Consider the following 13,998-nt stretch of genomic DNA (forward strand, 5'->3'; position numbering starts at 1 on the left):
CCTAATTTAAAACCAGACTAACCAAAAGACACACCAAATTTCGATATAAAGATGTCATTAAATCACAGGACAATTCTTTCTCTCAACGTCAATGGACTAAATGCACCAGTTAAGAGACACAGAGTGGCTAAATGGATCAAAGAACTCAATCCAACCTTCTGCTGCCTACAAGAAACGCACCTGAATAGTCAGAACAAACATAGACTCAAAATAAAAGGCTGGAGAAAAATTATCCAAGCAAACAACACCCATAAAAAAGCTGGAGTGGCCATACTAATATCAGATAATGCAAACTTTATACTCAGGAAGGTTGTAAGGGACAAAGATGGACATTTTATATTAATCAAGGGGTATGTAGAGCAGGAAGAAATAACTCTCCTAAACATATATGCACCAAATGAGGGGCCAGCAAAATATTTAAAACAACTGTTGACAAATCTGAAAAACAATATCAATAACAACACAATAATTGTGGGGGACCTCAACACTGCTTTGTCAACATTGGATAGGTCAACCAGACTAAAACCCAACAAGAATATACTAGACCTGAGGAGAGAAATGGAAGAAAGAGGCCTAGTGGATATATATAGGACACTCCATCCCCAGAAACCTGGATACACATTCCTCTCCAATGTACATGGGACATTCTCCAGGATAGACTACATGCTGGCACATAAAACATACCTCCATAAGATCAAGAGGATAGAAATTTTGCAGACTACCTTCGCTGACCACAAGGCTCTGAAATTATTTGTGAATTCCAAAGGGACTCAGAAGAAAAACTTTAACACCTGGAAGTTAAACAACCTCATACTCAATAACCAGTGGGTCCAAGATGAAATCAAGGAGGAAATCAAAAGGTTCCTGGAAACAAATGACAATAAAGACACAAACTATCAGAACTTACGGGACACAGCAAAAGCAGTACTGAGAGGAAAATTTATAGGTTTGCAAGCACACATCAGGAAGGAAGAAGGAGCTTACAAGAGTAGCTTAATGACACAGCTAATAGAACTAGAAAGTACTCAACAAAAGGACCCAAAAATAGGAAGACAGAAGGAAATAACAAAGCTGAGAGCAGAAATCAACGAAGTGGAAACCCAAAAATCAGTCCGAAAGATCAACGAAAGCAGAAGTTGGTTCTTTGAAAAAATAAACAAGATTGATAGACCACTGGCAAACCTAACAAAGAAAGAGAGAGAGAGAAACTTGATAACTCGTATTAGGAATGAAAAAGGAGAGATCACTACTGATATGACAGAGATTCAAAGGGTAATCAGAAACTACTTTGAAAAACTCTACGCCACTAAAAATGAGAACCTGGAAGAAATGGATAAATTCTTGGACTCTTATAATCTTCCACGGTTGAAAGAAGAGGATGTAGCATATCTAAACACCCCCATCACCATTGATGAAATAAAAATGGTAATCAAAAGTCTGCCCAAAAACAAAAGCCCAGGCCCAGATGGATTCACTAATGAATTCTATCAAACTTTCCAAGAGGAACTACTACCAATCCTGGCAAGACTCTTTCATGAAATTGAACAAGTGGAAACACTCCCAAATAGCTTTTATGAAGCCAACATCACGTTGATACCTAAACCAGACAGAGATGCTATGAAAAAAGAAAATTACAGACCAATATCGCTGATGAATGCAGATGCAAAGATCCTCAACAAAATCCTGGCAAATAGGATTCAATACCTCATTAAGAAGATCATCCACTACGATCAAGTAGGTTTCACCCCAGGAATGCAAGGAGGTTTAACACCCGTAAGTCTATCAACATAATACACAACATCAATAACAAGAAAAATAAAAACCACATGATCATATCAATAGATGCAGAGAAAGCATTTGATAAGGTCCAACACCCATTCTTGATCAAAACTCTCAGCAAGATGGGAATGGAAGGAACCTTTCTCAATCTAGTTAAGGCCATCTACCACAAGCCAGTGGCAAATATTATCCTCAATAGAGAAAAACTAAAAGCCTTCCCTCTAAATTCTGGCACAAGACAAGGCTGTCCTCTCTCACCACTCCTATTCAACATAGCACTGGAAGTACTTGCTATAGCGATTAGGCAAGAAAAAATATATCAAGGGAATCCAGATAGGAAAGGAAGAAGTCAAGCTCTCACTGTTTGCAGATGAAATGATACTCTACTTAGAAAACCCTAAAGACTCTATCAAAAAGCTTCTAGAAACAATAGACTCATATAGCAAGGTGGCAGGCTACAAAATCAACGCACAAAAATCAATGGCCTTTCTATACACCAATAGTAATAAGGAAGAAATGGACATTAAGAAAACAACCCCATTCACAATAGTGCCACACAAACTCAAATATCTTGGAATCAACTTCACTAAAAATGTGAAGGACCTATACAAAGAAAACTATAAAACTCTGCTCCAAAAAATAAGAGAGGACACGCGGAAATGGAAACACATACCCTGCTCATGGATTGGCAGGATTAACATCATCAAAATGGCAATACTCCCCAAGGCATTATACAGATTCAACACTATCCCTCTAAAGATACCCATGACATTCTTCAAAGAAGTGGATCAGGCACTTTTGAAATTTGTTTGGAACAATAAACACCCTAGAATAGCTAAAGCAGTCATTAGGAAAAAGAATATGGGAGGAATTACTTTCCCCAACTTTAAACTTTACTACAAAGCAATAGTTATCAAAACAGCATGGTATTGGAATAAGGACAGACCCTCAGATCAGTGAAATAGGCTTGAATACTCAGAAAATGTTCCCCAGACATACAATCACCTAATTTTTGATAAAGGAGCAGGAAATCCTAAATGGAGCAAAGAAAGCCTCTTCAACAAGTGGTGTTGGCACAACTGGCTAGCCACTTGCAAAAAATTGAACTTAGACCCCCAGCTAACATCATGTACGAAGGTAAAATCCAAATGGATTAAAGACCTCGATATCAGACCCCAAACCATAAGATATATAGAACAACACATAGGCAAAACTCTCCAGGACATTGAGACTACAGGCATCTTCAAGGAGGAAACTGCACTCTCCAAGCAAGTGAAAGCAGAGATTAACAGATGGGAATATATTAAGTTGAGAAGCTTCTGCACCTCAAAGGAAATAGTGCCCAGGATACAAGAGCCACCCACTGAGTGGGAGAAACTATTCACCCAATACCCATCAGATAAGGGGCTAATCTCTAAAATATACAAGGCACTGACTGAAATTTACAAGAAAAAAACATCTAATCCCATCAAAAAATGGGGAGAAGAAATGAACAGACACTTTGACAAAGAAGAAATACAAATGGCCAAAAGACACATGAAGAAATGCTCCACATCACTGATCATCAGGGAGATGCAAATCAAAACAACAATGAGATACCACCTCACACCACAGAGAATGGCACACATCACAAAGAATGAGAACAAACAGTGCTGGCGGGGATGTGGAGAGAAAGGAACCCTTATCCACTGCTGGTGGGAATGCCGTCTAGTTCAACCTTTATGGAAAGCAATATGGAGATTCCTCCAAAAACTGGAAATCGAGCTCCCATACGATCCAGCTATACCACTCCTAGGAATATACCCTAAGAACACAAAAATACAATACAAAAATCCCTTCCTTACACCTATATTCATTGCAGCACTATTTACCATAGCAAGACTCTGGAAACAACCAAGATGCCCTTCAACAGACGAATGGCTAAAGAGACTGTGGTACATATACACAATGGAATATTATGCAGCTGTCAGGAGAGATGAAGTCATGAAATTTTCCTCTACATGGATGTACACAGAATCTATTATGCTGAGTGAAGTGAGTCAGAGAGAGAGAGATAAACGCAGAATGGTCTCACTCATCTATGGGTTTTAAGAAAAATGAAAGACATTCTTGCAATAATAAATTTCAGACACAAAAGAGAAAAGAGCTGGAAGTTCCAGCTCACCTCAGGAAGCTCACCACAAAGAGTGATGAGTTTAGTTTGAGAAATAACTACATTTTGAACTGTCCTAATATTGAGAATGTATGAGGGAAATGCAGAGCCTGTTTAGAGTACAGGCAGGGGTCGGGTGGGTGGAGGGAGATTTGGGACATGGGTGATGGGAATGTTGCACTGGTGATGGGTGGTGCTCCTTTTATGACTGAAACCCAAACACAATCATGTATGTAATCAAGGTGTTTAAATAAAAAAAAGAAAAAAAAAACAATTGTTTGTTAAAACTCCAATCATGGTTGTTTCCAGATTCTGGCTATTTTAAGTAGTGCTGCAATGAATATCAGTGTGCAGAAGACATTTTTGTATTGTGTTTTTGTGTTCCTAGAGTATATCCCTAGTAGTGGTATAGCTGGATCATATACGAGCTCAATTTACATTTTTTGAGGAATCTCCAACCAAGATGCCCTTCAACAGATGATTGGCTAAAGAAACTGTGGTACATATACACAATGGAATATATGCAGCTGTCAGGAGAGATGAAGTCATGAAATTTGCCTATACATGGATGGGCATGGAAACTATTATGCTGAGTGAAATAAGTCAGAGAGATAAATACAGAACAGTCTCACTCATCTATGGGATTTAAGAAAAACAAAAGATATTATTGTAATAATACACAGAGACAATAGAGATGAGGGCTACAAGGACTGGCTCTCGATATGAAGCTTACCACAAAGTGTGGTGAGTGCAATTAGAGAAATAACTATCATGACAATGGTAGTGAGTGAGAAAAGTAGAATGCCTGTCTGATATATAGGCAGGGGGTGTGGGAGGAGTGAGATTGGGGGCATTGGTGGTGGGAATGTTGCACTGGTAAAGAAAGGTGTTCTTTTTATGACTGAAACCCAACTACAAATATGTTTGTAATCACAGTGCTTAAATAAAGATATTAAAAAAAAACACTCTAATCAATACAGATTTGAATGCTTTACTTTTGTATAGCTTCCTGCTTCTGATTTGTTCTTTCTCAGTTCAACACTTTTTTTTTCAGTGTTGAAGCCATGATGCTTTGAGACAATTATGTTTTTGTAACCTTCCTATAATAGAAAAATAAGGGGCCAGATAGATAGGATCATGGGTAAAGCAGTTGCCTTGCATACAGCTGGACCAGGTTTGACCAGGTTTGATCCCAGCACCCCAGTTTCCAGAGCCTTGCTAGGAGTGATTCCTGAGCAGAGAACCAGGAGTAAACCCTTAGCACAGATATGCATCACCCAAGTCCCTCACACCAAAGGGAAGTAAAACCTTAGTCTCCCATTAGGCAGCTCTCTAGGAGCTGATGGCTTCTCGTCCATGTCAAACACATTGAAAGGTGTTATTTTTAAGTACAAGAACTAATTTAAGGTTTTATATGTATAATTATGTATGTGTAAAGCACCAGACTGCATGCTTTTTGGGTCTAGCTTGAAACATTAATGACAAGAGCACATATAAAGCACCATGGAATGAAACTTAATTATTTAGCTTTACATCTGGCACCTCAAGAATTCTTGGGGGCATAGGTGAAAAAACATGCTGGTGGATATAACAATACATGCAACCTGTTAAATGAGAAAGCATTTTTATCAAGAGGAAATAAATGTCAAGAACCAGAAATAGAAAAGGATCATTGCAAGCAATATGTTATAGCATAATATATACTGAACTGGACCAGAAGAAAGTTGATTTCCAGCCAGCCTTTTTTAGTGTACTTCTGTAAGACTTTGTTTTCACCTGTAAAAGAAGGCAGATAGGTTCCAGTGAGGTAGTTGAGGGATAAAGATTTCTTGCATGCAAATGACCTAGTTCCTTCCCCAGTACCACATATGATTTTCTGAGTACTGCCAGGAGTAATCTCTGAGCACAAAGCCAGAAGTAAGTCCTGAGCGCAAACATGTGTTGCCCAAAAACAAAACAAAAATAAACAAGGCAAGATGGACTCAATTGCAATAATTAGATATGTTCCATAAGCCTGGTCATTTATAAATAAACTACCAAATATTTTTAATATTGAGGTTTTGTTTATTGTGAAATGTTTTGTAAAGTGATGACATAACTTGTCACACTGATGCATTTATAAGAAAGATATATCAACTTGTTTAAAACCTAGGGTCTTAAGGTTTCACACCCATCGCTTGACCCAATGAAAAAAATACCCGTGGTTTTATTTGTATAGAGGACCTGGTTTTTGAGGTGGTATTTTTTGGAGTCATGTTTCTAGTACTCTGGGAAGTGCTTTGAGGACAGGAAGATGAGAGTTTTCTGCTTTTATTATATTTTGGAGTTCCATATTAAGATTGTGTTTGCTGTAAAGGACTATCAGTAGTCTTTAAAAAGTTTGACAACTTCTACATATGAACATCTTTGACATCACAAGTCTTAAAATTCTCTAATCCCTATTGCTCTTTGCTGTATTCTTCTCAATGAAATGTATTCAGAAACGATGTCAGGGCTACCAGGTGCTGGTGTAATGCGGTACCTGCTGCTTTACTGTGCCTTTAGAAAAAATTTTAAACAGAATGGCATTTTGAAGGTCATTGAAATGGAACCTGTGGGGAGTTTTCAAAGAATCACAAGATTCCACCTGTCAAGTATTTAACCACTGCATGTTTAATCCTTCAGGGAGTCCTTCCTTAATTCTTTCTCATCTGAATGAATACCTTGACTCAAAAATTTTTTCTTACTATTTTGAACTAGATGGCAACTAATTCTCTTTTTCACAAGTAGAGAATAGGAAGGAATGAAGATGTGGCTTAAAGTTTTGTGAAGAACAGTTTTATTGTCCTCAATTCTCATTTGTGACCTGATCGGCACAAAGTCATGTGCCATGTTAAAAGACCTATGTAAAATAGTGGAAAATAGGGGATTTAATATTTTAGGCCACGTTTTCTTCAGCATTGCACTCTGGTACACACCTTTCTTTACTCTGATATCATCATTCTACCACATGTGTATTGAGATCCAATAAATAGAATGCAAGTCTGTTTTTTTTTTTTTTTTTTTTTTTTTTTTTTTTTTTTGGTTTTTGGGCCACACCCGGTGACGCTCAGGGGTTACTCCTGGCTATGCGCTCAGAAGTCCCTCCTGGCTTGGGGGACCATATGGGACGCCGGGGGATCGAACCGCGGTCCGTCTCCTAGGCTAGCACAGGTAAGGCAGGCACCTTACCTCGAGCGCCACCGCCCGGCCCCGCAAGTCTGTTTTTTATAATAGTTTCTTAGATATTTAGAAGTTCATCCCTTAACTAAACTTCTGAGATTTAAACTCTAGGAGATGGTCCTAGATCTCTTGGCATTCAAGGCTTAAAAGCCTTGAAACACACACACACTAAAAACAAAAAGGAATTTTACAGATAAACACAAATCACAGTTCTCAATCTGGTATAGAATTTGTAGTGATATTTATGCTAATTTAACATTCCCTCTCCCCTTTAGCACAAGAAAGTAACTGCAGTGTAAATGCATTCCTCTGGACTTTTATCACTTAGTCACTTGCTTTCAGGCATATATAAAATCTGCTTATAAAATATAGAGAAGATGTATAAAATTATGTTATTTCACATTGACCTATTTATGGCAGTGCTATAGAATCTACTTAAGTACCAAGATACTTTCAGATTTTTTTTCAGTGTTTTTAAAAATTACTTTATTTAGGGGTTGGCACAGTGGCAGGCGCAGTGGCGCTAAAGGTAAGGCATCTGCCTTGCAAGCGCTAGCCTAGGACGGACCGCGGTTTGATCCCGGGAGTCCCAGATGGTCTCCCCAAGCCAGGAGCAATTTCTGAGCGCATAGCCAGGAGTAACCCCTGAGCGTCAACGGGTGTGACCCCCCCAAAAAATACTTTATTTAAACACTAACTTACAATGTTGTTTATGATACTTTTTTTTTACCGTTATAAAGTTATTCATGATTTGGTTTTAGTCATACAATGTAGCCTACCCTTCATTAGTGCACTTTTCCCTCCACCAATGTCCCCAGTTTGTCTTCTCTCTTTTTCTCTCACTCTCTTTCTCTTGCTCTCTCTCTTTCTCTCTTCCATTTTTTCCCTCTTAGACACTAAGTTTTGCAATACTCATACTGAAGTGGAATCACATATTTAAGAGCTCATTAAAAATGCCCTCATCTTCCCTTCCCTGTCTGTCTTCCTGAGTCTCTTCTTGGGTCTTCCAATTTGGCTTTCTTTCTGACCAGAAAAAGACTAAAAACTTTAATTGGGTCTTTCCATTTGACTTTTCTTCTGGCCAGAATAGATCTAAAAAGATTGTAGTCTTCTGAATCATCTCCCAAGTTGGCTTCTATTTCTTTATCTGTAAAAGAAAAGGGTTTGCTGTGATGACAGCTATCTTCTCTTTTAGCTCAAATTCACTATTGATTCTCCTCCCTTTGTTTCCACTCCTGCCTCTTGCCTGTACTCTACCTCAGCTACTCAGTGTGCAAAGTTGCTTTAAAATTTACTAATTTAAACAAATTTACTCATAAGAGAGATTATGAGGAGAATCAATACATGCAATTGCTGACAAGATAGTTGAAAAGTTGTGATTTTGTTAATTTCCCATTTTTTACCTTTCTTATGCCCTAGTGAGATGTATATTAATCATATTTTGTTTGATCTTCATATTTGTTACAAAGTTAAATGGTAATATATGTTCAGTCATGAGTCAAAATTTAAAGGTGTGATATTACCTAGTAATGATAAAGATATAGGGAAGTGTTTCCTTTCATATATTGCTATAGATGTGTAATTGGTAATCTCGTTTTGGAAATTAGTTTGCCATTAATAATAATTTACTTATTAGTAATATTCTTAGAGCAGGGGTCTTCAAACTACGGCCCGCGGGCCACATATTGTAGTTATTCCCATTTTGTTTCTTCACTTCTAAATAAGATATATGCAGTGTGCATAGAAATTTGTTCATAATTTTTGTTTTTACTGTAATCTGGCCCTCCAACAGTCTGAAGGACAGTGAACTGGCCCCCTGTTTAAAAAGTTTGAGGACCCCTGGTTGATTTAGCAATTCCAAAGCTCTCTCAAGATATTTATGTGCAACTATTAAAGTGTTAGGAGTATATTCAAGAATGTTCATTGCTGTGTTGTTTGTAATAACAAAAATTTAGAAATGTCCCATTTTTACATTAACGAGAGAAATATTTAGGGGCAGGGAGATGATTCACAGGACTGGAGTTCATGCTTTGCATACTGGAGCCCTGGGTTTGATCCCCAACACCACATGGTCTATCAAGTACTGTCAGGAGAGCAACCTCTGAGAATTAACAGGTATGGTCCAAAATTGAAAAAGGGGAGGCATTTAAAGAATATATTAATCCATATATATACTTATATCCATTCATACAGATAGTAAAAATAGTACAAAGAATAAAGTTGATCTGCATATACTAACATCGGGCAGGAAAATAAGACACAGAACTAAATGTTTTCTATCATGTGTTCATATAAATCAGCATTATTGTATATGCATGTTTTTATATAACTGTGTTGATAAATGACTAAAAGGATTCATATTAAGCTGTTAACTATTTTCCTCCTCAGAAAGTAGTGATTACTATTATGGAAAGAAGCTATAATAATAATAATAATAATAATAATAATAATGATTTATTTTTATGTTATAAATTCATGTATTAATGTTTTAAGTAAATAGATATTGCTGAATATAAACAAACAAAACAAAAATAAAAAATGAAGATAAGGGATAACTTCCCATGGAATAAAAGAGGCAAAAAAGTAAATCATTAACAAATAAAAGAGACAAAATGGTTCATCAACAATATCAGAGAAGATTTTTAAAGGATATTCAAAAAAAGTTCAGGATCATATAGGAACTATAGTTTATTTTTGTTCTGACTAGACTTGCCTAGCACTTTGGTAACTACTTCATACTTCTAGTTCTTTATTGCATCAGCTTATTCTTATTTTTCTGCTTTCTACAGGTATCTCAAGACCAGATGAAGGTATTTATACAACAGGAATTTAAGAAAGTTCAGAAAGTAATTGCTGATGAGGAGCAGAGAGCACTTCATCTAGTAGACATCCAGGAAGCAATGGCCACAGCTCATGTAACTGAGATACTGGCAGACATCCAATCTCACATGGATAGGCTGATGACCCAGATGGCCCAAGCCAAGAAACAACTTGATACCTCTAATGAATCAGCTGAGCTAAAGGCAGAGGTAAAAGAGAATGTGTACAATAATTAGTAGTAAATAAAATAGGAAGAAACTAACAGCTCTGTTAGCTCTGGAAAAGTCCTCTACATGTAGTTCATGAATAATTAAAAATAGATGAAGTTTAAGTTTTTAGACTGGTGTGTAAACCCGTGTGGGAGTGTTAACTGCTAAAAACCTGTGTTCAGTAAGCAGACTGGCAAAATTTGTCCATCGTAATTTAGAAGAGTAAATAGAGTCAATGGAGGAAACACTAATCACAGTTAAGGTGGAACAAAATCAGAAATCATACTCAAAGATGAGGAAAATGACATATCCCACGTTGTAAAATAAGCTTATAAAATTCAGCAATAAGAATTGGACTGATTAAGATTAAGTCAGGAATTAGAGCATTAAACAGTCTTAAATGAAAGATTTTAGACTGATTCTGTATATAGTGATAAGGTAACTTAAGCTGATTTTTTCTATAGAGCCAACAGCATAAATTGGATATGTAATTGTTGGATTAGAAGTAGGGCACTAGGGCACTGAAAGATCAAAAGAAGACAGTGTGAATTAAGGATAAAGGATAAGTTGTAAGTTGAATTACTTTACAAATACTAGTTACTGGGGACCAGAGTAATAACACAGCAGTAGGGCGTTTGCTTTGCATGTGGCCAATACCGGACTGACCCCATTTCAATCCCTGGCATCCCATCTGGTCCCCCAAGCCTGCCAGGAGCGATTCTGAGTGCAGAGCCAGGAGTAACCCCTGAGTGACGCCAGGTGTGGCCCTCCCAAACAAAACAAAACAAATATTAGTTACTAATATACATTGGTATTTTTTAATTTTCTGTTTTTGGTTACAGGAATAGAAAGGTCATGGGTGTTTTACAAAACAGCTTTTTTGTACATTTAGAATCTATTAATTTAAAAGAAAGGTAGAGCCTGTGAAATAGTTCTATTGCCTTCATCCTAGTTCAATCCTCAACTCCCCATCTTGTCCCTCAAGACTGCCAGGAGTTATTCCTAAATGCAAATCCAGAACTAAACACTTAGCATTCTGGACATGACCTAAAAGCCCAAAATAAAAAGAAGACATTTAAAAATTATGAACATATTTTAGTCATTGAGGGAGAGGCTTCAGTCAATCAGGTTTCATGGTATTGTGAAAATTCTGGTCATGGTTATTTGTTTTATGTTTAGAGTAGGAAAAATATCTACATGAGTCTATCGACTTTTCAGGTTTGCTGATGACTCTTGATTCAGCCTTATTTGTCAATTTTACTATGGTCCCGGGACCTAGCAACCAAGTAAACTAAGCTATGCTAAGCCAAGCCAGCAAACAAGTTAAGGTCTACTTCAGGAGCCATTTTGACTCAAATAATATTGACTCAAATTTGAGGAAAGGTAAAAGGCAGTTGTACAGTTACGAATTTTAGTCATTCAGCATTATTAAGTTTCATCAGTATGTGAAAGTAATAGTAATACACTTGTTCTTTTCATTTTACCCTCCTAAGAGTTAAGAATGTATGAGATAAATAGGTTTTTAGATATTCAAAAGAGCTCTTTTTAGCCTTCAATTCATTCGATCCTTTTAATACTTTATTTTATTAAAGCACTATGATTTACAAAGCTATTCATAGTTGGGTTTTACACCTACACTGTTCTAGCACCTTTCCCACTACCAATATCAGCTTCCTCTCTTCATCAGGGTTTCAAGTTCCTTCTCCTACCTATCACCCTTAGTCTGCCATCTTTACAGGTACCTTTTTATGTTTGTTAAAGTTTGGGTTTCATAATTTCAGTGTTGTTGATTCTGTGATTAGATATTTATATCTATTGTTCTTTAATACCACCAATCTACCTATATCCCCTTGATCCTTGCCTCCTGTTGTTTCCCATCTGCCACCCCCCAAAATAAAATTTATACTCAATTTCTTTCCTTTTCTTTATCCTCTTGAGCCAAGAATGATCTGGTTATCCCCTTTTAAACCATTGCATTTCCTCATTCAATTATTCTAAATACATTTAAGTGATATCACCCCATCTTTAACCTTCTTCTGGTTTACTTTAATATATCTTCCAGTTTCATCCATGTTGCAATGAATTTTATGATTTCATCATTCCTTTTATTATTTAAAAAATACTTTATTTAAACACCATGGTTTGCAGGTTTTTTATAATACAGGGTTTTTTTTTTTATTTTTCACAGTTACAAAGTTGTTCATGATAAGTTTTGGTCATATAATGTACAACATCTTTCACTTTTTCACCACCCTACCTTCTCCCCATTTTGACTCTAGTAAACATTTTTCTTCTTTCTCTTTCTTTCTCTTCCTTTTTTTCCATTTAGACATTGGATTTTATCAATTCTTTGCAGCCCTCTACTCCATTTTTGTATAGACACCCATCTTTATAATCCATGTATTTGTTGTACATCTAGGTTGATTTCCAAATCTTAGCTATTGTACAGATTGTTACCGTGAATAATGGTATGCATCAAACTTTTTTTATTTTGTGGCCATACCCAGTAGTGCTCAGGGGTTACTCCTGGGCCTGCAGTCATAAATTACTCCTGAAAGGCTCAGGGAACCTTAAGGGATGCTGAAGATCAAACCCAGGTCAACCATATACAAAGCAAACACTTTTGATAGCACTCTTGCCCTGTGTCCATTCTTTGAAATGTTTTTCTGTCCTGGAGGAAGATAACCAAAAGTAATTTCTGGGTTGTATAAGGACTCAATTTTAAGTTTACTGAAAACCTCCATACTGTTTTATGTAGGTGTTGAACCAGACAATACTCCCAACAGCAATGAATGAGAGTTCCTTTCTTTACCACATCCCTAAATATACAGATTGTTTCCAGTATTTTTCATATGTGTCATTCTCTCTAATGTGAATTTGTTGTCTTGAATTGGATTTTTCTAATAAGAAGTGAAGATGAGAATTTTTTCTTGTGTCTGTTAGCATCCATTGATCATCCTTGGAAAATTCCCTGTTCCCTGTTTTAGATGGGTATTTTAGAAGTTTTTTGTTGTAGATCTTTGTGAGTACTTTATATATCTAGTAAATAAAAACCTTTATCTGATATGTTGACTGAAAATATTTTTCTCCCAGTAATCTATCTTTTAGTTTTAGTTCATTTTTCTTTGCCATCCAGAAAAATGGCAGATTCTTTAATCTGATATTAAAAATTGGTATTTTATAATTTTTGATTCTGTCATGTTTGCCAGTGGCATTATATCATATTGAAAACTTTTGAGGTCCAGATCATAGAGTGTTCTGCCTCAGAGTATTTTCCTCAGAGTATTTTAGAGATTATGGTCTGATCTCAAGGTCTTTGATCTAGTTTGAATTCACTTTTGTGTAACGTGTGAGATACTGATCTAACTTTAATTTTTGCAGATGGTTATCCAGTTTTGTCAAGACCATTTGTTGAAGAGGTTCACTTTACTTCATTTCATGCTCTCAGCTTCTTTGTCAAAAATTAAGTGGGCAAATATGTGGAAGGGTTTTCCTTAATATTATATTCTGACTTATTGAACAAAGAGACTATTCTTATTCCAATATCCAGCTGGTATTTTTTTGATTCACTTTACTTCATTTAAAGAGCAAGTATCACATGTTGTTATAGTTGATCGTAGTACATTTGTTTCCAAGTAAGTCAGAAAAAAAGAAAAAAAAGAAAAAAATAAGTGAAAGAAGGAAGAGAGAAAAAAGAGTCCAGTAACAAACACATTTTGAAAATGTACTTAAGTCATTGTCAGAAGGTTTAATAAGCTCTTGATGCTAGCTGACATTAAGTGTCTTCAGATATAATTTGATATTTTATAATTTTATAAGTTTATAATTTTTGATTCT

At 36.3% G+C, this 13,998-nt stretch overlaps 1 protein-coding gene across 1 annotated transcript in view; it reads left to right on the top strand.

Moving 5' to 3' along the window:
* The window catches only part of TRIM44 (tripartite motif containing 44), a 152,392-nt gene that overhangs the window by 59,878 nt on the left and 78,516 nt on the right, over window positions 1-13,998 (top strand). Inside the window, exon 3 of the mRNA XM_049779747.1 lies at window positions 9,922-10,161. Within this exon, the coding sequence (XP_049635704.1) occupies window positions 9,922-10,161 (240 nt within the window). The remainder of the gene's footprint in view (window positions 1-9,921; window positions 10,162-13,998) is intronic.

Source organism: Suncus etruscus, chromosome 9, assembly GCF_024139225.1.
Source record: "Suncus etruscus isolate mSunEtr1 chromosome 9, mSunEtr1.pri.cur, whole genome shotgun sequence".
NCBI lineage: Eukaryota > Metazoa > Chordata > Mammalia > Eulipotyphla > Soricidae > Suncus > Suncus etruscus.